The 26,941-nt window shown below is 38.0% G+C and overlaps 1 protein-coding gene across 1 annotated transcript in view; it reads right to left on the bottom strand.

The window, feature by feature from the left end:
• The window catches only part of SCEL (sciellin), a 95,487-nt gene that overhangs the window by 55,415 nt on the left and 13,131 nt on the right, over nucleotides 1-26,941 (bottom strand). The window contains exons 5-11 of the mRNA XM_047082050.1: nucleotides 26,484-26,552; nucleotides 25,836-25,874; nucleotides 24,456-24,536; nucleotides 22,568-22,633; nucleotides 5,645-5,725; nucleotides 3,427-3,492; nucleotides 779-838 (exon numbers count right to left, since the gene is read on the bottom strand). Coding sequence (XP_046938006.1) covers nucleotides 779-838; nucleotides 3,427-3,492; nucleotides 5,645-5,725; nucleotides 22,568-22,633; nucleotides 24,456-24,536; nucleotides 25,836-25,874; nucleotides 26,484-26,552 — 462 coding nt within the window. The remainder of the gene's footprint in view (nucleotides 1-778; nucleotides 839-3,426; nucleotides 3,493-5,644; nucleotides 5,726-22,567; nucleotides 22,634-24,455; nucleotides 24,537-25,835; nucleotides 25,875-26,483; nucleotides 26,553-26,941) is intronic.

The following is a 26,941-nucleotide window of genomic DNA, read 5'->3' as shown; positions in this document are numbered from 1 at the left end:
GTTTAATTTGCTATTTTGTGTAGGGTAAATGTGAGGGCAAAGTCAGAAATAACTCTGGAACATTAGGTTGGAGCCAGGTTAGCAAAGGTTATATGTAATTGAACGGGCAAGGGGGAGCCAGTGAAGTAGTTGTTCAAGCAGAATTTTAAGAAGTGGCAGTGATGGTTTAGGGGAGAAGAGACTGAGGGAACGTAAGTAAATCTGGGTAGCTACTCTAACTTATGATGGTGCCCATGAAGGTTTGAACTGGGGTGAGGCCATGTGAGCATGAAGAGAATTTTAGACATTTAATGCATATATGTGTGACACTACATTAAGGGGAAAGACATGGAAGAATGAAGAATGATTCCAGAAAGGTGAGCTTGGCTGAAGGAAAGAACAGAAAGAAGTCAGGAAATAGTGCATTTGGGAAGGAAGGTAAATGTGGCCTAGGACACTCTAAATGAGGGTGCTGGGAAGGCAGAGAAGTTGAGATCTGAGCCAGCAACATAAATACAGGACAAGGACTTGGAACAAGGTCAAAACCACAGACAGCGGAGGTGACAAGGATGAGTACAATCACCAAAAGACAAAGCAGAAGAAGAAAAGTATCCATAAATGTCAGTGTTGCCCATTTTTCAGGGACACTTACTTAGAGAGACGGACTCTTTCTTCTTTTAAATTATATAAATAGCGTTGGAATTTTGTTTATATTTGGAACTTTTAAAGGAACCGGTTAAGCCTTTTTTGAAACATTTAAAAAAAAGAAAAACATAAGCTCAAAGCTCTGAGCTCTTACCCCCTGTTAGTTTTCTGAAGTGAAGTGGCCACTTTGACTATGTTCTCGAGATCCTGACTCCTTCAAATGATGAAAAATAAACACAAGTCAATGACAGTAGAGCTATATTTGAAGTAGCTAGAAATTCTTATGTTTTCAGTAAACAATAGTCCATGTGTTCAGGAGTTACTGACTTTAACTGCATAATGAAATTGTTCTATCATACCAGCTCATGATATAGGGCTGATATGATAGATATCATACACACACACACACACACACATACACAAAACACCAGTCATTTCACTGGACATTGGCTCTGGCATCTAATGCTCACTGAAATAACTACAGTGTCTCCTAAACACATTGGCTTCTCTCACATTTCCTTTAAAAAAGGAAATGGAAAAGAAAGTATGGTTAACTGCACAAGTGAACACAGAAGTGTGTTCAGAGGTTTTTCAACTACAGCCAAAGAGCATTAAGCAACATGTCCAGATGATTAATTAGTCCCTCACATGCAGTCAAAGTATCTGTCTTCTTAGGCTTCCAAAGGGAAAGAAAGTATATTTTAAACTATAGGGTAGGAGGAATCACCTGACACATAGAGTATTTGAATCCACACTGGTGTCCCTAGATCATAAAAAGATCATAAAAAGGGAAAATGCTTACTGGTGTCCCTGTATTTAAGATTTTCAAGACAGTGTTTTATAGAAGGTTAATAGGGCTCTACAAAGAAAGAATTTTGCAGTCAAGTAAATTTGGGAAATATAACCAACTTTCAGAGATTCGGAATATGTGTAAACACATTAAAATTTCTGAGAAGTCCTGTGGTAGAGAACTGTTTAATTGTGTCTCCTAAATGTGTTGGCCATTAAACCCTTCTTTCACAGAACATGCATTGACGTCTTGTGGTACATGGGACACAGCTTGGGCAATGCTGAGATACAGTTATATTTAAGTTACTAAGTGGAAGGAAAAGGTGATTCTCCCCAAAGGTAAGGTATCCATGTGATGTATGTTTCAAACTGGGACTCTTCTGAGAGTCAAGGGAGATAATAATAAAAAAAAAGTATGTAAGTTTTGAACTTTGCAACATTGGTTGTCACAATGGATAAGATGGTAAACTTACTATTATGTTTTTTACCATAATAAAAAAAATGGTCTATCATATTGATAAGTCGATAAAATAGCATCATTCAAAACTAATTTCAAAAATAGTGTTTTTTCTAAAAAATAAAAATATAAAAACAATATAACCACAATAAATACTAAACTAGATGGGATGTGCAAGACAAGAGGCATAAATCAGGACTGTCATGGGGAAACCTTACCCAAAGATCAATACAATTTGTGAGTCTTTTCCTGGTGATGTGAGTGGAGCTGGATATGGCCTTATTTTGCAGCCAATACTAGCAAAGCCTTTGCAGAACTAGTTCAGTCAAATGACTATATTTCCACCTATTCATTTAAACAACACAACTAGGGGCACCTGGGTGGCCTAGTTGGTTAAGCTTCTGACACTTGGTTTCGGCTCAGGTCATGATCTCACAGTCTGTGTTCAAGCCCTGCATTGGGATCTGTGCTGACAGTGCCTACTGGGGAATCTCTCTCCCTCTCTCTCTCTGCCTCTCCCCCGTCCTTCCCTCTCTCACTCCCTTTCTCTCAAAAATAAATAAGTCAACTTAAAAAACTAAACATCTGGGAATGCAAGCTGGTGCAGCCACTCTGGAAAACAGTATGGAGGTTCCTCAAAAAACTAAAAATAGAACTACCCTACAACCCAGCAATTGCACTACTAGGCATTTATCCAAGGGATACAGATGTGCTATTTTGAAGGGACACATGCACCCCCATGTTTATAGCAGCACTATCAACAGTGGCCAAAGTATGGAAAGAGCCCAAATGTCCATCCATGGATGAATGGATAAAGAAGATGTGGTATATATATACAATGGAGTATTACTTGGCAATCAAAAAGAATGAAATCTTGCCATTTGCAATTACGTGGATGGAACTGGAGGGTATTATGCTAAGTGAAATTAGTCAGTCAGAGAAAGACAAAAATCATAGGACTTAACTCATATGAGGACTTTAAGAGACAAAACAGATGAACATAAGGGAAGGGAAACAAAAATAATATAAAAACAGGGAGGGGGACACAACAGAAGAGACTCTTAAATATGGAGAACAAACAGAGGGTTACTGGAGGGGTGGTGGGAGGGGGGATGGGCTAAATGGGTAAGGGGCACTAAGGAATCTACTCCTGAAATCATTGTTGCACTATATGCTAACTAATTTGGATGTAAATTTTAAAAAATAAAAAATTAATTTAAATAAATAAATAAATAAACATCAATCCAACTATATCACAGACCTTGGGACAAGTGCTGGGAATAGAGAGGTGTTTTCCTTTCTTAAGGGGTTTAATTTTATTCTGTTATCATATTGAGACAACTTTGGTTGTTTCCCTAATGTAAAGCTTGGGATAGGAAAAAAAAGAATAAAATTCTGTAGGTGCATATAAAAATATTTATTAACCACTATCTCAAAGCCAGCTGGAAAACCGATTTTGTCTATTTTATTATTAATTGCCTTGTACTTTAAGTATGCTAATAAAGCAAACTTCATCATTTCTACAATTACATAGATAGAGATAGAGATCATTGTACCTTATATTTCTTTCAGCAGATCTGTTGGCTTCTGTATATACACCTGGTTTAGGTGGACATATCTGCCTATATTTTCAAAGTTAAAGATAATGTCTGTTAGATAAGAAAACACTTCTCTGTTAAATATAAATTTTTAAGAAAACATTTATGTTCAAAAATATCACAGTGTGTTGGAGCAATAGCTACTTGAGATAACAAACTTTATCTTATTCTTTTGTTTGGCTAGAACTCAACCATTTCCTATGTGAAAATCTGGGGTCCAATATAATACTTTTGCAATTTAGCCTGTCTCCTTTAATACATTTTTAACCACTAGATATATCCAGAAATATCTGTTCTAAATATGTTTATGTTCATTTTATTTTAGTCTCCAATCATCAATAAAGCATTTTCATACTTATCTCTTAAGAATCGTTTTTATTATTAGACAGCAAAGGAATGATTTTTTTTTCTTAAAGACGTACCTCATTTGAATACGATCGAGAAATATATTTGCTCAGATAAGATAGGAAATATTTTAAATTTCCAACAAGCCCACCACATTGAGAATGATCACACTGAGTTGATAGAATAAAAGCTTATGAAGTTAGGTTCTGTCACAAAATATGATATAAGGTTTTTCTCTGTTATTTTCCTAAGTATATGATTGACCTACTTAAACATTCTTGCTTGTTCTCAAGAAACTATATTCAACTATTTTTTGTACTCCTGAGGACATGTGTTAATTACATAGGAAACACTTCCCTTTCATATTCTTTCATTAAAATCATCTTGCTGTGATTAAAGTAATGAGGGTTTAAAACATGCAAGTTGTCCTAATTTTATTTTTAAGATCATTGGGGGGAGAAGAAAGAAATTAAAGTAGTAAAAATGGATTAGACCAATTCCCGTGAAATTTAGATTTTTTTGAATCTATACAAGCTCACTGTTCTAGAGTTGCTGATTTTAGATTAGAATTTAGATAGTACTAAAGGCAATTTATTTAAGGTCCCATAAAAAAATCTTATTCAAATTCAGATTTAATTGGTCAATACTATAAAAGGAAAAATAATGTAAGTTAGAAAGCTTAAGAAGTTGTTTTAAGAGTATCATTATAACCATTGCACAAATAAAAAGTTATAAATGGTCTATATTTTTAATTAATTCAATGAAGAGGTATTCTCCTGGCTCATTAAAAGGGAAAAAATTATCTTCTCATCTTAAGGACAAAATTTCAAAGATCTTGTGAAGTTTCACTGAACAGAAATTCAGACATAGTTTTTTAACTCAATAGGCTGAACACCTAATGCTACTTAGCCCTGCTGCCCAATCAGCATTTTCTATCTGAAGTTACCCGCTTTCTGAAGAATAGTTCTAGAATTTTCTTTCATGTTGTCAACAAAAATCACCATCAAAATGCAAAAATACAAAAGAATCAAAGGCAGGCAATCAAGTGGATCTAATGTAGTCAGTCTTCAGTGAAATAACATTTTTTTTTTAAATCTCACAATAATAACGGAAATGTGCAATGCACATCTTAAAAAACAGCCTGAGACTTTTAAACAGTTTAACATAAACACATGGGAAAACTTTCAGATCTCTGAATTTGTTTGTAAGTATTAATTATAGACTGTCAGAGATTCAAAATGGAAAAGCAAGTCTGTTTTTGTTTTTTTATTTGGAGACAGGTTAATCAGAACATTTTTAAAAATGTAATTGGTTTGAAATAAATTGCAAATTCCTTAGCTAACACAAGACTAAGGAGCTACCCAAAAGTATTTCTAACATAAGGAAGAGCTTGAGTAGTAACACAAAGTTGGAGAACATCTTTTATCAGAAAATGTAGCTTTTAATGGGAAACTTAACTAGGAGTAAATATAAACTGTATGTACAGATAATACATATATATTATATATATATATATGTTTTCAGTAAAAAAACATATGTATAGTTTCTGTGTATTTATATATGTCATTATATATGTATTCATGTATAATACTTCAGCTTCTATCTTGAAAATGTATTTCGATAAGATAGGATGGCCATAAGTATTCAAAGGCAAACGTAAATACATATTTGTGTCGGCAAATAGAAAACTAGAAAAGCTTTACAAGTGCTTCTTCAGTGAATGTGTGCACAAAACATACCCATGCTTTGCACAAAACAAGTCACAATTCATTTGCTTTCATTTCTATAACTGCTTCTTTTGGCCAAGAAATTCTGGAATGCCAGGTCTCACCTATTCTCCCGTCTCTGCTGGTTAGGAGATGAAACAGGAGAAATGGGCTTTGGAGGTATTGGAGGGCGAACAGTTGGTTCCCTTTAAAACAGAAAACAGCAGTTCATTTCACCATGGAAACATTGCAAATTTTAGCATCTATTAACCAAATGTACTTATTGCCTATATGGAAATAGCTTGTGCATCTTACAACTGCCTCACCCCCCTGGCATGAGGTAGATGAAAGGCCAGAATCTATACCGCACTAAACTTTAGAGGAGTCAAATATTTAAATTACAGGCATTTTAAAAGTTCATTTAATCAGATTTTTGGAAACCTCATCCTGTTTTATTATAGTTTGAAATATAATGTCCTTTTAAAAGCTTAATATTTCCTAGACTATCTAGCTCAAGTTGTGGCATTTTGGGTCAGCAGCCCATGAGTGTAATAAATCGTTCTTGGGCATTAACATATAATCTTCTTTAGGAATTATGTCAACCATCAGGCTGCTATGGAAACAGCAAGAAAGGTTTTCAGTTTTACAGACATCAAGATAAAGTTGACTCAAAGCTCTTAACTAAATCTGGTTTAAATATTGGCAGCACAGGCCAGTTTGCTGCTAGCAAAGCATACATATGCTGTCAGCCTAAACTTTCCAACCCAGAGCCAAGGCGGCTTCTGAGCCAGCATGATTCGATGACCCAGGAATTGCAGACAGGCAAGTATGTACATATTTTGGATGGAGTCAGCTCCTTACCCAGGGCATGTCACTCCCCAACCCCCACCACTACCACTCCAGTAGCTCCCTATTATCCTCAAGATCAATTCCATACCTAGTAAAAGTACCCTTGTGATCCAGACTCCAGGTACCCCTCTGGCTTCTGTAGCATGCTAGGTGAGTATGTAGGCTCTGGAGTCCAGCTGTCTGAACTGCCTGCTGTATGATAATGGGCTAACTTGATTCCATCTCTTCATCTATAATAACCCTTCTCATAAGGTTGCTGAGGTGTTGTTAGGGCTGAATGAGGTCATGCTTTTATTTAATAAACATGTATTGGTAGCTTTCTATGTACAAGGCATTCTACAAAGTGATAATTTCTCTCTTCTCAAAAGGCTTTCAATGCACAAATAAATATATGACAGATGAAGAAAATAAAACAGAGTAAGAGAATATAATATATAGACTGATGGTGCAAGAACACCATTTTATATAAAATGGGAAGGCGTCTCTGTGAAGTGAAATTTGACTCAAGACCTAAAGGAAATGATAAAATGAGCCACGAGGATATTGGAGGAAGAGCATATAAATATGGGCATCATCAACTTAGAGATGCCATTTGACACTTGAAACTGGACGAGACCGCCAAGAGACTCAGTGTAAATGAAGAAACAGAGAGGGCTCAGGGTTCAGCCCTGCAATATTTAGATGTCAAGGGTATGAGAAGGAAACAGCAAAAGAGTCCAAGGAGAAGTGGCCAAAGAGAAATAGGAAGGTGTAGTGCCCCAGAAGTCAAGTGAGGGAAGTCTCAAGCAGGGAGGAACTGGCCATACCAAATGCAATGGACAGATCAAATAAAACAAGGATGGGGAAGTTTCCATGGTTTTGGCAAGATTGTGCTCACTGGTAACGCTGATGAGAGCAGTTTTGATGGAGCAGTAGTGAAAAACAACTTTATAGGAGTGTATTTAAGAGAAAATAGGAGATAGAGGTGTTTTGCAGAGAAATGGGTGGCTTCCTGAAGGTTGATAGGTCAAGGAAGGTTACTAGAGTTTGCATACATAGCGATGAGAATGACCCAGTGAATCAGTGAAATTTGATGGTGCAGCAGAGTGAGCAGAAAACAATGAGACTTGAGAAGTAAGGGTACCTGAGACACAAGTGAGATGATTGGTTGGTCACAGATGGAAACACAGAGAGCTCTCTCATTTAATCCTCACTGTGATCCCAGAGATAAGTATCATTCTTCTTTCTACCTTATACATGAGAAGACTGAGGCTCAGAAAGTGAAGATAAATATCCCTGATGATACAGCTGGTAAGTGGCAGAGGGAGGAATCTGAACCAGGAAGTTTGGCTCCATAAACCCTCCCCCATGATATCCTAGGGATCCCTGGGCAGCACCAGTAGCTCAATGGAGGTTCGTGACCATTGAATTAAAATAAAACTAGCTGCCATTGTTTTCTCTTGCCATATTCAGCTGCTTAGGGGGCAGAAACAGGTGAAACAGAGAGGTGGATTTAACTAAGCTTATAATTCAGCCAAGTGAGTGCAACAAAGAGAATGAGGGCAAAGGAAGGGAAGGGGGGTATGAGGAAGTGATTATAAGGAAGGACTGTGGGATCTGAGATGGACATGGAGGGAACAGAGGATATGAGGGTAGAGGCAATGTGAAGAATCAGTGGATTGGTGATTGGTGGGGCTGAGGCTGAGAAATTTCTAGAATCAGAGGACTGGAGAGAGTGGGCTGAATGGAATAGAAAGTAGAAGCAGAATGGAAAAACTTTGAAATGCATATGGTTACTTACAAAGGCAAGATGTATGGATAGCTGAGGTAGGGCAAAGGACAAGAATATTGGAGAGGAGATCAAGAAAGTGAGAGGCCAGTTGGGGGAAGGATCCTCCACATGGGTTTGAAAATCACCAAGCATTATGGCAGGAGGCAGGTGTGACAGAGACCATGAGCCTGGTGCCAGAATCTTGAAAGAGGGGTGGTGAGTGACTCTGAGATCTTCAATTGACTGCAATGATGAAGAGAAGCTCATGATGCCATAATTTCAAGGAAGATAGGGGATCTTTAGGGAGGAGAAAGCTAATATTGATAGGAAGTAGCAATGAAGAGCAAACAGGACGTCTCCTCTTCTTCTGGACCCCATGGAAGCAGAGTCTTCTGGAAGAGCTCAACAAACAGATGAGTGCTATTCAAAGACAAGACTGCAGAGCAGCCAGTTTTGATGGTAATAGATGACACATCCAGGGAGGTACTGTGGAAGGTTTGAGTGCTTAGGCTGCTGCTAGTTTGGGTCAGGGTCAGTGATGGACAGAGCTCTGTGGGGCTACTCAAGGTGACAAGAAATGATCAGACCGAGCTTCTCATGGGGATCTGTGGCCATAGAGATGGAGGAGGTGATGCAATCAGTCCTAAATCTTTCTCAGCAGAGTGTGATGTGATAGTGATCATCTGGGTGATGGGCAGTGCACAGAGTATGGTCAGTCTCCTGCTCCTTGTGTTGATGGTGGCATTGAACCCAGGAGAAGGGCCTGCAAAGAATTCGAGCACTGCCTGGCTCACTGTAAGTGCTCACTATACACCTAGTGCTGTGGCTTTTGTTACCCCACATAAACCCAACACTGTAGGTGTTGCTCTCCTAACCCTCGCACTCCTAACCACCCCATCACCATATTCCCTCTGCTCTCTGGACTACCTGCTTCTCCCTTTCCCCTGGATACTTCTTCCTGTAGCTTCAGACTTGGCTTAGTCATTACTGTCTCTTGTGGCACCCAAACCTGTGCTGGATACATCCCTATGTCTCCCCACAGCATACCCTCTTTAGGCCCATACCACACTGTTCTGGATTACACATAATTTTCTGTCTCCATACTGGGCTGAAAGTTCTTAGAAGTATAGTTATATCCTAAATACTAGGATTGTGTATGATTTAGGTGCCCAATACAGATGTGTTGAAAGAGGGAATGATTGGATGCATTTCTATTTGTTGAGGAAGGAAATGAGAACTGAAGGGCAGCTTGAAACGTTTAAAACCTGTTTAGGTTTTAAAACCTGAAAAACAATTTACCTAAAAAAATAGTCTCCCCATTCTGGTTTAGTGTTGATTTTATAATTAGATATTATTTTATATGAAATGCCATAACCTTCTCTTTTCAAACAATATCCCTGTGTTGGGGATAATGGGATATCACAAGTGATAACGTGTCTTTAGTGTACCTGGGTGGATTCACTGATTATATGCTTTTCTTCCAGGGGTAGATGAAAGGGGTAAGAAGGTGGTCAGTCCTGGGAAATAGTAAGTCTGCACAGGACACTGGATGTCTGAGAACAGGCAGGAGAGAGATAAAAAGATGAGAAGGAGGATTACAAAAAGGAGAAATAGAATGGTGCCAAAGTTTGCCTATGCCAGAATCACACTGATGAAAAGCTAAAGTTCCTCCATGTTAGAATGGCTAAGCCCTCAAAGAGGCAGGTGATAGATATTGACTGTATATCTGGGAAGCAGATATGGATATGGAAGTAGTACACGGTACAGATATGGTTTGGGGACTACTCTGGAAAGAAAAGGTGGGTGTGCAGTTGTGAAGGCCAAGAAAAATAGAGGGGAATATTTATTTCGGAAGGTGCTGCATTTAGAGCGCTGCTGGGCTGGGGCTAGGCAATGCCACATTGACTTCGATTCACCTCAAAGAAGCTTTCATTTGCATCTCCGCAATGACAGCCACAGATGACAGAACCCAAGCCCTTAGGGGCAATGAGAGAAGTCATTCATGCCATGCCAGGAGCTTGATGTAATGCCAAGCCAGGGGATTAAAATGCAAGAGCGAGGCAGGAAGCTGTGGCCCAGAATGTTTTGAAGAGAAGGAAACAAGAGACATGCATGTGGAACGATCCTCTTTGAATACCACTGTGAGATGCAATATTTAAGCTTGGATAAGTTGACCCCTGGCTCTACCCCCGTCTTTCCTTCAAGCCGACAAGACCTTTGCAGGATCCATGCCACCACATGAGTGACTATAATTGTAAGGAATAACTTCTGGGAATAAAAAAGACAGCTTTCATAAGAAACGGGAAAACTTGCAGATGAGCCCAAAGGCCAGAGCTAATAGAAATGACATCATGAAGCAGTTTATATTACTTCTTTTTCTTGTGCTGCTACAAAAATCACTTCTCTTCATCATGGCTTTTTTGCAAAACATGCCTGGCTCTGGGACTTCTGTCTACACACTCTTGTGAAAAGCATTTCATTACTACAGCACATGCCTAGATTGAAACAAGAATAATCAACTCTAACATTTAACTGTGAGTTTTGTTTTCAACTTCCATCATGCTTAGGCTTTGTTTTTCACACACTGAATTTTTATTCCCACAAAGTGACAAAGGAGATGGAACTTCTAGTTTTTGAGTTTCAGTACCATACTAACTTGGTCAACCTCTCACAAGCATTATTTTATTCCATTCATACATCTATCTCATGGAGTATGTTTTGTTTTTTGTTTTGTTTTGTTTTGTTTTGTTTTTCGATGAGTCCCAAAGGTTAAGTAATCTGCCCTACGTCATGGTGCTAGTACGTAGTTCAGCCAGCCAGGGTTTCAGCTTAGTTTTTCTGATGTTGAATCTCATGTGTTATTCTCTAGATCATACTGGATCAGACCAATACCAATACACCAGTATTCCCAGTGAAAATCTAATAACAATATGATGTCATGCATTACTTTCTTGCCCAAGGAAGGAGTCATTAGCTCAACAAGCATTTATTCCACAAATGCCCCAGTTTTAATATTAGGACACATAGCAACATATGAGCAAAACTGGGCATTCAAAAGCTAGAAAAGATGTGGTCCCTGATCTCAAAGAGCTTATAGAATGTAAGGCACATGTTCAAAAGAATTACTATTAATGAAGTCTCACTTCCTAGTGGCCAGGGGCCATTTCAAGAAACCATAACACAGCAATAGAGCATGCACCTTCCTCAAAATTCCAGAGACCTATGTTTTAGACTAGCTTTGCCACTAACTCAGTTGGACCCTAGAAAGAGGGCTGATTCTCTGAACCTCTGCTTCTTTATCTACAAAAGGAGAAGATCTGTCCAGATCTGTGGCTGGCAAACCACTACATGACTGTGGGAAGGCAGAGTTATTACAAGGCATCCTTAATTCCACCGAGCCCCAAGTACTTGCTATAGACTAAGCACCTTGCACATTGATATCCTGCACTTTCCAAATGTATGTAGATGTGGCTGTGGTTAATACAATTTAAATTAACATAATTTAATTAGCTCTATAAGAAAATATGTAAACTTTAGCTAGCCAATAGACACAAAGAGACAGAAATTTTAAGTATTGTTAAATTCATAGCAACTTTTGGTCCCTAGATATTTTCTCAAAGACATAATAAGAATAGTCCAATTACTATCAGGTAAAGTTCTAAAATTTTTTAGCATTGAAAAAGAGTCTACTCCAGGGGCCCCCTGAGTGGTTCAGTCAGTTAAACATCTGACTCTTGATTTTTGCTCAGATCATGATCTCACAGTGGTGAGATCAACCCCCATGTCGGGATCTGCGCTGAGCATGGGGCTTGCTTAAGATTCTCTCTCTACCTCTCCTTCTGTCCTTCCCCTGCTTGTGCATGCTCTCTCTCGCGCATGCTCTCTCGCTCTCTCACTCTCTCATTCTCTCGCTCTCACTCTCACTGTCTCTCAAAAAAAAAAATCTACTCAAAATGAATCATAGACCTGTATATAAAACATACAAGTATAAAACTCTTAGAAGAAAAATCTTTGTGGCTGTGGGTTAGGCAGAGGGCTCTCAGATATGACACCAACAGCACAGTTTACTAAAAAAATAACAATAACTTGATAAACCGGACTTCATTAAATAAAAACTTTTGCTCTGCAAAAATACATTGTTAAGAGAAGGATTTTTCTCCCAAGTCACATTGGGAGAAAAATACATGCAAATCACATATCTGACTTAGGACTTGTAAGCAGTACATAAGTTTTTAAAACTTGCAAATATACAGCAAGGAAACAAACCACCCATTGAAAACATAGGCCAACGATTTGAACAGATATTTAACCAGAGAAGATGTACAGGCGACAAATAAACGAATGAGAAGATTCTTGACATCACTAGTCTTTAGGGAAATGCAAATTACAGCCAGGATGAGATACACTCCACACATATCAGAATGGCTAAAATAATTCTTTTAAAAGCTGACAGTACTAAGTAATGTTAAGGAAGTGAAACAACTTGAACTCTTGTGTGTTGCTGGTGGGGTGCAAAATAAAATAGTCACTTTAAAAACTGCTCAGAAGTTTCTTATAAAGTTAAATGCTTACCATATGACCTAGCAATCCCACACACCAAGAAATAGGTACACACAAAAACCCATATGTGAACTCTTAGAGCCTATGAAAACAACCCGAATTTCCTTCACCAGTTGAATGGATAAATGAACTGTATAGCTCCAAATAATGGAATACTACTCAGCAATGAAAAGGAATAAGCTACTGATACACAGAACAGCATGGATGAACCCCACATCCATTGTGCTAAGTGAAAGAGCCATATTCAAAAGGCTACACATACTGTGATTCCACGTATCTAATATTCTGTCTATTTCTGACAGAGGAAGAAGAAAGATCAGAGGACAAAGCAGTGCCCCCAAGTGTGCAGACACTCTTAAGTAAAATGTAGGCCCTTGCACACACCCCTCACCCACTTTTCCCACTACCCTCCTCCTACGTTCTTGGAAGCCTAGTCTATGTCACAGTATGCTCCTGTCACTTACACTATACCACACCTAGGACTCTCTCCCTCCCAGTCTTCTTCCTCCAAAGCCATCCCCTATTCATGAAATTCAAGCCACCATCCCTCAGCCTGTCCCAATTCTGCTCAGTTTTACCAGGAAAAAAAACATGATTTATGTAATTGACACTAAGATTTGAATCACCACAGACAGCCCCTTTAATCTCTCAGAATTTTCATGCTTTTAGAGGTGAGATTTACAATCTCTATTTGATAGACCTTCAGACAATACTACTACAGGGTGAAATCACTTTTTTAAAAAAATCAAACTGTTTTTATGGCTGGGACAGAGGGAGCTGTAACCTGGAGGGTGATGGTTTCGGCAGGGCCCTTGCCCCTCAGTACCCTGATTCTCACAGCTTTTTCCTTGCTCCTGCTTCTGAGTCTGAGGGTTTGCCGCTTCATCATAGTTCAAGGAGCAACCTGGGGCAGCAATAGAGGCAACAGGGGCTCCAAGGGAGCAGGGGTGGTGAATCTGGATGGGGAGTGGGGAGCAGGGATGTCTTTGATGGTTGTTGTTTGAATGCATGAGTTACTTAAAACTAGCATTAGGAGAGCAGAGCCTGTCTATGTTGACTTCATAGGACTGAGGAAAAAGCAACTTTCTGCTAAATAAAGCTTAAGCCCTCCACTGGCACATTTTTAATTTGCTTTCTTTTCATTCTATTCAAATGACACACTTCAAAAATTATAAACCTTGATTCAGGTTAACATTTTAATTATTTTGAATGTCCAGAAGGGCTATTTGTAGGCATTCAGATTAGATTTTAAAATCACTGTAGTTTGATATTTTACTAAGAGTTTTAGAATCTTAGTTTTTGCAAAACAGATTCTAATTAAAATAAAGACTTTTGTTGGGATACAAATGAAACATATAGATTTAATTTACCATGACAACAAACTTTGCAGAGGGTCTGGTACCAATAGAGTTAAAAATGTAGCAGTATAATTAGAAGGGTTACATTTTACCATTTATAGTTACACACAGAAAAATATAACTGTAGTTGCCATGGCAACTCACATCTCAATCAGGATTTTCTTTCCTCCTTCAACTCTACCAATCAACTCACTGACAATAAAAACCACTGAAGAAGAGGTTGAACAAATACAGATGAGAAAATATAAAAGTACATAGCAAGCATTTAACTATGTGGTAATTTCCTAGGGAAATTTCTTAGGTGTGTTTCCACTATTTTAATTTTATCGGAAGCTATGTATTTTCTTCTCTGTCTTCCGAAACAATTCCAGAAAAAACCAGATTGGTGTTTTGGTAGTGGTGGTAGTGGTGGAATTGGCTTCATCGGTGGTCCTGAATCGCCATAATGGGTAACATCATAAACATTCTTATTGTCTGTTAAGAAACTACCTTAATTCAGTTTCACTAAGTTTCTTAAATGAGCTCCACATGCCATTTAACCACGGGCTCTCTAAGTCACATAAAAACATAGGAACACTTGAATGTATCATAAACAGAATACAAACATTGAACAGTTGGTTCTGAAATTGGAAGTAACTTCAACATCAACTTCCTAGAAACGCTGTGTCCATATTTCATCATGATGTGACTGAATATCTTCCATGAATGGAGTCTATTGTCCATGCCCTGGCTCAAGGCTGGCAAAGGTTATCTTATCAATCTTGTGAAGGACTCAAAAATGAGGAAAAGTTTAACAACTTGAAAACTGAAGGCATACACTAGCAATTGCTAACAAATTGCTTTCTGATTCATATTCAAAAAGCAGAAAGTGGGAAAGGCAGACTTCACAGGCTCTTACCTGATAATTATCCACAGCGATGACATTTGTACTTTCTACGATATATATCACAATCTCAAGCACAGCCAGAGCTCAAATTACACAATAGCAAAGCATTAACACAAAAAAGAAACATGATATTCTGAAAAGGTACCTAAGCTTATCACAAATTATAAATGTATATCTATAAATGGTTATCTAGACATTTTTCGAAATGACATTGAATTTGTAATTACTAGATTTCCTGCTATGACTAAACATAACTGATAAAGAAGAATGCAGAGAATGCTTCTTGGATAGAAGTCCCATAGTTCTATACACACACACACACACACACACATGCAAACATACACACACGGACACACACACCATGCTCTCTGGTATTAGAACATTTGCCCCTCCTCTCCTTTCTTCTTGGAATGGTTCCACCCCTACCTCATCTCTGTACCTAGCTTTCTCTTGCTTACTCTTTAAGGTTTACCTTAAGCATCTCTTTTAATCCTACTATACCTCGAACACATTCTCTACTGTCTCCCTCTCCTTGGTCCACATATTTTGTGGCTATTGCAACTTCTGCGTTTATCATACCCTCAAGGACTCACTCTTAACTAGGGCCAATCTTCATGTTTAGTACTCCTGGCTCAAACTGACTCCCTTATACACTTTGTCTTTCTTGAAATTGGGACTAGGTCTTACACATCTCTGTATTCCTGGCTTTTAGCAAAGTGAGCTCCTAGCATTTAGTCAGAGATCAACAATTGTTTTGGAAAGACAGAGAGACAGACACAGACACAGAGACACAGATACAGACGGGGAAGTGAGGGGAGATTATATATGTATATTATATATATATATATATATGTATGTATATATATATATACACACATACATACACACACTACATATATATAATTAATATAAGCTATATATTATATATATATAAACACACACACACACACACATATACAGTCCTCATAATTTAAGCATGTAGAATAAAGCCTAACAACAAAAAGATAAATATGATAATGGGTTGAGGGAAGCCCCTATTTTGTAGTTACTGAGAAACATTACAATACATTTATCAATATGTACTTATTGATAAGTTACTATGGATGAAGTCATACGGATGACTCAAAAAATTATAAGACGATGCCATCTAGCTAAGTACACCATGAAAATAAGTAATGTTCTAAGGTAATGCACAATTAATTGCCAAGTGAGAATTGCAGACAATAAGCTTTCTGAATTCAGATGACAAAAACAACCTCGTGGGCTGAGAAGGGTATGTGGTGGAAGTAAGATTCATACCAGACTTTGTATCCATTCACTCTGCCTCGCCACAACCAACCTCGTATTACACTTCATCTTTACCATGTAATTGCACTAGTTACAGTCTCATTTTCTGGTTCCTCCCTCAACCCCCTATGTGTAGACACACATCAAGGTTCCACTTTCATTGTCTTCAAATTTAGTATTTTCTCCAAAGGTAACTTCACTTTGAAGATACCATATTTAAAATCTCTGGGATCATTCCCAAACCTGGATCTCTGGCACCAACCTCTTACCTGAGCACCTCCCTCATTTCTCACTGTTCAGTAATTACCTCCACAAATATATCCTTTTAGTATCCCAGACTGTACCTGCTCAAATCAATGACAGCCTCTTAAGACCAATTGTGTATCCCATTCTGCTCCTGTTTCTTCCTGTACTGATCGGTGGCATCACTACACTTAAAATCACCCTGGGCTTGAAAACTTAGTATTATGTAATTCCTCTCTTTCCCCCAAATGCCACACCTCTTTCAGGACCTTTTCCCTGAACCCCCTTCTAGAAGCTTTCCCCACCACATCAGAGCTCCCAGAGAATGTTGATGCTTTTCTTATGATACCATAGCTGATCTTGTGTTGTGATTATTTGTGCCTCCATATTATCCAACTTTGAGAGCCATAAAGGACCCCAAACCCCTGCAGCCATGCTGCTGAGGGCATCACCTGGACAGGAAAGCCCCCTCTGTGAATCTCCTTTTCTTTCAGAGTTCCCTTGCCCTCCTTCCCTTCTGATGGCAGCTCCTGTGCAGTTGTTTTTGGAAAGTTTTATGCCCAGAGTGACTGGCTCCCCAGGCAAACCCGTCAAAGCGCCATCCAAATAAGGCTCGGAGTGTGCAACTGCCCCCCAGTGGTCATATTTTTTTTCTTGATCAGCATCCAGATGCCTCAAACTCACTATGATGACTATTGAATAAGAGAAATACAGGAGATAGGCCAGTGACAGTTTTGATGATTTAAGTGTGGATGACTGAATGTTTATATTATTGTGACACAAAATAATTTTATGTTATAAAAGGTAGGATAAAGTGCCTCTCAAAGAGTAACTATATCATCATGTTAGGTGGGGGGGATGAGATTCTCTGAGGAGAGCCTGGCACAGCAAAGAGAGAACTAGACCACCCACACAAATAATGAATATAAAACTGAGGAGTGGAAGTAAGAGGGGAGAGGAGAATGTGGGGGTGGGGGAGAGAAAAAGAGAGACGGAAGAAAGAAGGCATGAGAGGCTACTAAGGAAAAGAGCAACTGAATCAGGCCTGTAGAGAAATGTCAGCCAAGAAGAAATAACCAATAACAGGTGTGGTCAAAGAACTAAAGAACAGGAATTTGTAAAATCACATTTGACCTAGTTTGGTCTGGGCTTCTACAATGGACTGTTAGCAGTTCATTTTTATTAAAATCTTATACAAGTGGTATTAGGACAAATCAAGGCGGGAAGCTGCCGTCTCCTATACCTGAGTTAGTGTGAAGCAGACAGAACAGAACAGACATGAGTCAGAAGTGATATTCTGAAGAGAAACTAAATGAAAATATGGCCACAGGAACATAAGGGCCCCAACTGGCGGAGAAGATAGGATTCTAAGCAGACATGACCTTATACGCTAAGGGTCTATAGAAGGTATGGTGCATTTAAAACCAATTACCTGACTAGAACAGAGACCAAAGTGGAGTTATGAGGGATGGAAGCCAGGGAATAGCAGGCGGTCAGTGCTAAGGATGGGAGTCTTTATTTTAAGAACAATGATAAGTCATATTTTTCTTTAGGAGGGTGACATGTTTCAATTACCTTTTATAAATATCACTTGGGCAGCTGTATGGAGAAGAGATCAGGGCAGTGGGTATCAGGGTGGATGAAGGGAGAATAACCAGGTAGCTACTACTGGAGTCCAAAGGAGATATGATGAAAGAAATGAAGGAGGTATATGGATGCAAGAGTCATTCTGGAGCTAAATTGATAAGATTTACTAGACGGATTGGATATTGATGATTAAGCAAAGAAAAATGTGAACAATAAGTTCAAGTTTTCAAGAGTGTCAACAGGCTGAAGGATAATGTTATTAAGTAAGATAGAGCACCAGGTTAGTGTGAAAAATTATGAATTTCCTTTTAAACATGTTAGGTTTGCAATGCTTTTGAAAAATTTAAATGAAGGTGTTGAGCAGGCAGTTGGCTATCTAAAGTAACTCAGAGAAGAGGTGTGGAGTGGATATAAATGAAGGAGTTAAGAGCACACACATGACCATTGAGGCTTTGGGCATGGGTGACCTGTGGAGGGGGAAAATACAGAATGAGAGGAAAGGAAGTACTTTGAGGTTTTAGGAGCATCAACAATTAAGGATTGGTAAAGGATGAGATAGTAAAGGAGACTGAGAAAGAATGGTTAAAGAAATGAAAGCCAGGAGTATATTTGGGATGGAGGGGGGGGAGGAGAAGTTTCTCAAAAGATAGAAGAGAAATATCCTAAAGGCAAAAACAGCCAGTGATGCCTTTTGAAAGGTCAAGTAGTCACAGAGGCTGATATGTCAGCAAGAATTTATCAGAAGGTCATTAGTGACCTTGAGGAGAGCTGTTTCTGTGAACTAATGATGATGAGAACCAGAAAATAAAGATGGCAAGTATCATCAATTTTTCTGAAAATTTTGGTTGTGATGAAGAGATCAGGTGCCTGTCAAATGAATTTGTATAATTAGGCTATTAATTTTTAAGAAGTTTATATTTTAAGATGAAAGGGTTTGAACATGGAAAGAGAAGGAAACCAGTGAAGCAGGGATTTGATCACAGAGGTAGAAGGAGAGACAGATGACAGTAACAGGGAAGAGCAATTATAAAAGCTAAAATCTTGATTCAGTCTTAATTAAAATGAAAAGAAATTATAAGTTCTGGGGGAACTGGATAAGAAGATTTCAAAAGAAATAATCTTGTTGACGTAGCTTGGTCATTCAAAATGCTATGCTGGTTGTTTCCCTTCTGACAAAAGAAGGTAGAGGAGGTCAGAGAATATTTTCATCCCAATGACCAAGGAGCTGCCTTAGAAACCAGCTAGAAAAGTTTTGACTTAAGTTCCAAAATTTACATGCTATGTCTTATTATCATGAATTATAGCTTCTCTCTTTAATCTTATTTTTTTTTAAAAAGGCAAGAGGCTTTCAAAGATATTTAACTCTTAACTCCAAAATTCTGTTTGATCCCCAGATCTTAACCTCTCACCATAAAACTAATGTATATCATACATAAAATGATACCTGTTTGAAAAAATTGCTTTTTTTCTCTCTGTTTGGTATAATATATGGTTACTTTAGAAAATTAAATTCTCTCATTTAATATCTAATTGAACTCACCAGTCTCATGCTAATTGATACAGAATTACATGCAGCTATAGTTATAGGTGTAGATACAGAAATAGATATAGACATAAACACAGTCTTATATAGTCTTAGCTATAGATAGATGTATACATATAAATATAGATAAAGGTGTGATATCATGGGTTCTTCTGCTGACCAAAAAGCTTGACACCCTTCTTAAGGCAGCTTGCATCAAACCTGTAATAGATTTTAATCCAAATACAATCCCAGCACAAATTTTTAATCTAAACACAAATAAGTTTGATTTTTCCATATTCTGTAAGTCAAGAAAGGAACAACTGGGGGAATGGGGATGATCCATGGTGTCAAAGGCCACAGAGAGGTCAAGGGGGGAAATGGTTGAAGAAAAGGACTCACTCCCACAATGGCTGGGAAGTCTGGCGGTCTTTTCAAATGTGCTGCAAAGACAGGGGTGTGTGAGAGAAAATGAAATCTCTGGGAAAGATTTGGTGATGGGAAAAATGAAGGTCCACAAAATGAACAGAAAAGAGAGTAAGAGTGTTAGTATTAAGGGGTAATTCTGTTACAGAAGACATGAGAAAGGGAAAAGAGAGGAGGAGACAAGTATATAAGTGAGGGATGAGGGAAATAAGGTTAGCACTGAGCTATTAGCTAGTATTAAAAACCATAGTCCCCCATTTTTATATTTTTGACCTATTTTCATTTTCTTTGTGTTCTTCTGGGGACAAAGATTTCTTTTTTAAGCCTTTGCTTCTTTTATCATTTAATAATTGCTTCTATTTTTCAGCTTTCACTAAAAAGGCTCTTTTTCAGCCCTAGGAATACACTGGCATTAAAGGTGAGAAACAGAAGCTTACTCTGAGCTCTTCCAAAGAAAAGCATTTTAGAAATCAAAGGCATTGCTATATTGTTATTATTCCCTCCTTCCCCTGAAAGCTTGGCATGACATTAGCTCTGATCCTCAAAGAGAAATCTTTCAGTTTAGCCATTATATTAATAATCTGTGCCTCTAAAAAAAGGAATGGATAGCTAAATTGATCAACCTAGTCCAATAATCTTCTCTTTCCCTTAGTTCTGGTGCTATGGACCTAATCCAGGAACTAGAAATAGGAGCATTGTGACTCATTTTATCTTCCATGTAAATTACATCCAGCAATGCATAAATTGTAAGGGCATATAGCCAAGCACTACCAGTTCTATGCAAACAGAGATCCAGAGCTCAATGGGCATTGAAAGCATGAGATAGTAACTCATGAATAATCCTTCTGTATTTTTACACAGTTATATAACCAGTTTCTAATTGTAATGATAATTTACATTAATATTGGAATAATACATAGAAGATGAACGTAAGTTTTTGGAGATAATAAATATTTCTAAGTACCAGTTATTATCTATTAATACAAAATTGGATGGGTCTTAAAATACTCAGGAAACAATAGTAACTACCAAAACTCCTAGTTAATATTTCCCCCACTTCGGTAGCTCCATGAAAGGTATCACTCATAAAGAGAAAGCTAACTGCCTGAGGGAAAAGAAGGTTATAAACTAGAAACATAATCCATACTTGGCAGTTGATATAATTGGAAGTCACCTATAGATGAGGAGGCTTAAAAAGAAAATATTTTAACAGATAAGATAGATGTAATTCCAAGTTGTGATTGTTCAACATGTTTAATAATTATGCATATATGAATAATATAAAATATATGCAAATATATTTTCTGCACAGCAGATGAAAATTTTGGGAAATAAAGCAATCTAATACTAAACAAACACATTGTTTAATAAACTCTTGTTTCCAATTGTTGAATTGGAAAAGGAAGACCCATTGGAACACGGAAATGTTTGGTGGAGATATTCTAGGGGCTGATGACATAAAAAAACAATTTTGGATCCCCTAAAGCAAAACCAAATCAGAGACTTATTTTTCTTTGTGTGGTAGAGATGGCATATAGACTGTAGGAGTTCTCCACATGTGTCTGCTTCTTTGAAGGTCATGGTAGGCTCCATTTTTGTGCACTGATATACCCCCAGATCCTAGAACAATATCTGGCACACAATAATCACCCAATAAGTTAAATGATTGTTGACATTCCTAGCATGGATTTTGTAGAACAAGGTGCCCTCCACACGGTCTATAATTTTAGTTATAATTATTGCTAGCGACAAAACATTGAAGTATAAACAACCCTTTTATCCCTTAAAGTTTACGAAGAACTTGCCAGTCATATCCTCACCCAGTCATACCGGTTCATCACAGCCTGGAGGCAGTGGTGCACCGGGAGTCCATAGCGGAGCCCAGCCTGGTGCTGGACTCCGTTCTCTCCTCTGCTGCTTGTATGGGTTGAATTGTGTGCCCCCAAAATTCATATGTTGAAGCCCTAACCCACAGTGCCTCAGATGCAACTTTATTTGGAAATAGGGACAACGCAGATGTAATTAGTTAGGTTAGGAGGAGGTCATAATGGAGTAGAAAGGGCCACGTATGTTATATGACTGGTATTCTCTTCAGAAGGGGAAATGTGGACAGACACGCCCTCAGGGAGAACACCGTCTAAAGATGGAGGGAGAGATCTGGATGATGCTTATACCAACTCAGAAATGCCAAAGGGTGCCTGAAAACCACCAGAAACTGGGAGAGAGTGTAGAATAGATTCTCCCTCTCAGTGCTCAGTGGGAACCAACCTTGCCGAAATCTCGGTCTTGGACTTCTAACCTCTGGAACTGTGACAAACATTTTTGTTAAGCCACCCGGTCTGTAGGACTTTGTTACAGCAGCCCTTAGCAAACGAATACAGCTACATACTCCTTGCAGATTTCCTACCAGACGCACCGGTACCCTGACCTCACTCCCATTGGGCACCGTCTTATTCAGCACTCAGAGCTCACAAGACAGCCTCCGATTTATTGCAAAGATTCTGCAATTATACATTGTCAAATTCCAACACATTCTTCCATCAAGTTACCCAGCAATTACATCTGACACCTTTCCCTTACCTTCTGCTTGCTCCCATGCTTGGAGTGGCACTGCAACCAGGAGGAGGTGGCGGAAACCAGGACTGTCTGTTAGGAAACGACATCGTTGATAAACATGGTGCTTGAAAGACCTGATCCCACCCACATGTCTACCAGGAAAGGCTGAAAATAATTTTACAGTTAAAAGGCATTGAGATGACTTTTCTATAAGCCTTGGAAATAAAATGAAAACTATTTCATCAACTCAATAGGAAGTAACTAGCCTACAATCTAGGCTCTCTGCTCACAAGTAAGCTCCTTTCCCTGCTTTCCTGACACGAATATGTGGACATTTCTTAAAGAGAAACATGAAAAGAATCTGGAAAATAATATTTGTTAAATCTAGCTAGTGGGTTCATCAGTGTTTATCATCAGCATACTTCTTTTTATTTTTCTGCATATCTGAAATATTTTATAATAAAAAACAATCTACTCTAAATATGGTTTTTAAAAAGCTACATGATAAAAAACTCTGAAAGTAAGAATAATGAAAACATATGTGAATGTCACAGTAATATTAACCTCAATTATATATACATATATGTATATAAATATATATGTGTGTATATGCATAAATATAAACACGTGAATATCCAATTAGAAAGATGTCTTCACATTCCCAGGATGTAATTTTAACTGATAGAGATAGCTAAGGGCTCTGTCAAAAAGACTTAGATATGGACCAAAAATAAAGACATTCAGAGGAGAGTGACATATCAGAGGAAAGCCCAGAGAAGGAAAGTCTGGGATAAGGAGAGAAGGAGAGCTGGCTTTAAATTTCTGAAGCAGGTCTATTCTCTGAGGCACTACAGGACTGAACTAAGATTTTAAAAATGGGCATAAATCAAAGCATATTTCAGCTCAATGTAAGTAGTCAATGCTACTCACAAGAGCTAGTCAAATGTATATCACAAAAATAAGAGTCTTATTGCTGGCTTCAATGATCCTGAATTATGTCTAACCTGCCAGAGGAAAGATTCTTGCAGTGGGTAGGAGATGTGAAATTTGGGTCCAAGAGAAAGGTGATCACATTTTCTGAGACTCTGCAGACACAACCAGAATTCCAGCTACAGGAGCATTTTTGGCAAATATCCAGTCTATCAACAAACATTGAACACCTACCCTACACTAGGCACGGTCCTAGGTGCAGGCAAAGAAAATAAAACATTTTAGAAGTACTGAAGTTCATGAACTTGTTTTCCATTGGATCATGATTCACTAGCACTGTGTTCTCTTCAGCAAGCAAAAATTGCTTCCACCGTCACGCTCTGTCTCATGAAGAATATTCTGCCACCACAGGTCTACCTAAATAAATCGAAGTCAGCACAAGCAGAAGGTGGGAGGCCAGGCAGAGGATTTCAGAGAAGGAAGAAATAAACACACAAACACAGATTGATGTCTCGAGATAGGGCCTTTGACTCTACTTGGAAATAGGGTCAACGCAATCTGCAGAGGAGGCAGCAGCAATGCAGGCTGAATGCAGGAGCATGGCAACATTTGTCCACACCACAGCCATTATTTCAGGGTAAGGCATCCCCTGTCGCAGGGCTCTACTAAAAGTGCTACCTGAAGTAGCTTACCCTTTGGTGAGCTCTGTCATTGAAAATATTACCTAGGTATTCAAGACCCCAAAGGAGCTGGAGAAAAGACTGCATCTTTGAAAAGGAAATTAGGGGGAAAAGGAACAAAGTTTGAAGACATCAGAATCCAGTAGGCATTGGATCCCTCAAAAGGGAGGAAGAAACAATGATGAGAGAGCAACTTCTGAATGCTGCCTGCAGATCTTGGTAGATGATTTGGTTCAGAAATTAATAAAATACAGCCCTCTCCAGAATATCGACAGGAAGCAGATACAACAAGCCCATCATACCTCTTTTTCTTTACAGGAGTTGTAGCAGAGGCAGGAGCCGGGGGGTTGGTGGTGTTTCCACTGAACGAAACTCCAGTTTGCCTGTGTAATCACAACAAACCACATTCTTGAAACTTTTTTATGCGGTCCCACCTTTGAAAGGTCTTATAATCTACTCATATTCCCACCTGCTCTCTAACCACCACAAAATGTTTCAATGACAAAGGAAGGACGGAAAACAAGTTCTTCCTTAGTTTACCCATTTTATGAATCCTCAGGTCCTCATCTAAGTAATTAGAACTGAAGGAACTGAATTAAGTCATTCATTATATGACATTGTGTGTCTGAAATCCAGACCAACGAATTCTCATGTGCTCTGGGTTCATAATATATATTTCATATTGTATATATTGTGACTAACAGAATTATATTGCGATTTTTTGCATTAAAAGCACTAGGCTGTTGGGGCACCTGGGTGGCTCAGTCGGTTAAGTGTCTGACTTCGGCTCAGGTCATGGTCTCACAGTTTGTGAGTTCGACCCATGTCAGGCACTGTGCTGACAGCTCAGAGCCTGGAGCCTGCTTCAGATTCTGTGTCTCCCTCTCTCTCTGCCCCTCCCCCTCCCCTGCTCATGCTCTGTCTCTTTGTCTCTCTCAAAAATAAATAACCATTAACAAAACATTTTAAAGCACTAGGTTGTTTAAGAAAACATTTAAAAATCACACCATTTTAAATCTCTATTTAGCATTTATTAATGTACATAGACCTTCAAAAAAAAAATGGAAGTGACCCAGGCCTGTTTCAACTACTGACAGGTGTGCTCCAACGTGAGAATTCCTTAATTTTAAACAAAAATTTAAAAACCAACTCTGTTTTCAAAAATCCACCTAGTTTGGCTGTTTATAATCACCACTAGTACGTTCCAGAGAGAATGTACTTCATCTAAACAGATTGCTAGCAAACCTATGATTTCATGACTCAGATGAATTGTAACATGATGGGTGTTTTGAAAGACAAGTGATAGTGGTCATAAAAACAAGGAAAAATAAAGTTCTGTCGGGGAAAAATAAACAATAAAATATACAATGGGAATTAAGGAGGGCACTTGTTGTAATGAGCACTGGGTGTTGTATATTAAGTGATGAATCACAAAATTTTACACCTGAAACCAGCATTACATATATGCTAACTAACTGGAACTTAAGTGTTAAAGTCCAAATAGTAAATATTTAAAGCTTCGTGGACCATTTCCTTCTTTCTACCTAAACTCTGAATAAGCAACAGGAGGGTGATTTTGTTATAGTTGAAACTTTGGCCTGAGCAGGGTATACCTGGTTTATCTTGAACACATACAAAGAAATACACTTTACTCTTAAAATGTAACTTCAGTCAGTACATACGTCTTTACTGCTTCTGGTGATCGAAACGTGGACGTGTTTCTGGTAAAAAAAAAAAAAAAAAAAAAAAAAGAAAGGGGGGGCAAAAATTTGAGCAGCCACAAAGAATAAGTACTTGCATCAATTTACAACTGTCCATGAATTTAGAATTGTTATTTAAAGTTAGACATTATTTGAGAGAAAGAAAAAGAAAGCATCAGTATTTGAATAAATTTGATAAGGTGATCTTTTTGCCTTATGCTAGATTCTAAAGGAAATCTTTTTATATCAGAAAATTCAGTATCGTTTAAGCCCAATGCTTTTATTTGTGGAGTTCAGGGATTTTCTTTAGCAATAAGAATGTAAAATTGGCATTCACATGTATTTCACACTCTTGTCACCAGGATGACTTAAAACAAAAACATGAATGTCATAAGAACAATGACCTGAAGCAAGGGCTCTCTTGATTTTTAAGCAAGGCAACAAAGATTTTCTATTTCTCTAACCATGAGGAGGAACAATGGTTTTCTCTCCAGAATTTTTGTGTTTAAAAAATGGAGGATAAGAATTTACAGAAAGATATCAAGTAGGACAGAAGAATTGTAAGTAAATAAGTAATGCTTAGAAAACTATTGTACTTGGGTCTTTCCCAAAGTCAATAGATACTGGTACCTATTGGTTAGTCGGTTATCCAAGGTATTGGCCTTATATGTGTTAGTGGCATCATTTCTGTCTGAGATCCTTTATAAAGAAACAAGACAAAAGTTTGGATGAACATTCAGATCATTAAAGTCCTTTCAGACCTTTTTCATGAAAGAATAACTTCACAATATAACCTTTCACTAGTAAAGAGATTTGTTTTCAGGTGTTACATTTTAGAATATTTTTCAATTAAACAAAAACTACTTAAACCAAAATCTATTTATGAAGCTATTTTGATACAGCTTGGAATTTTTTAAATTTATGTTTTTCTACTAGCCTCTCTGATTCACTGAGCATTTAACTCACTATTTTATATTCTTTATTGTTTAATAATACAGTTGACCCTTGAACCACACGGATTTGAATGGCATGGGTCCACTTATATGTAGAATTTTTTGATAAATACAGTACAGTATTGTAAATGTATT

This window comes from Lynx rufus, unplaced genomic scaffold (assembly GCF_022079265.1).
Source record: "Lynx rufus isolate CCGP_SWC_20201006 ecotype Redwood Valley unplaced genomic scaffold, mLynRuf1.p SCAF_1, whole genome shotgun sequence".
NCBI classification, from domain to species: domain Eukaryota; kingdom Metazoa; phylum Chordata; class Mammalia; order Carnivora; family Felidae; genus Lynx; species Lynx rufus.
This window is presented reverse-complemented; position numbering and strand designations above follow the sequence as displayed.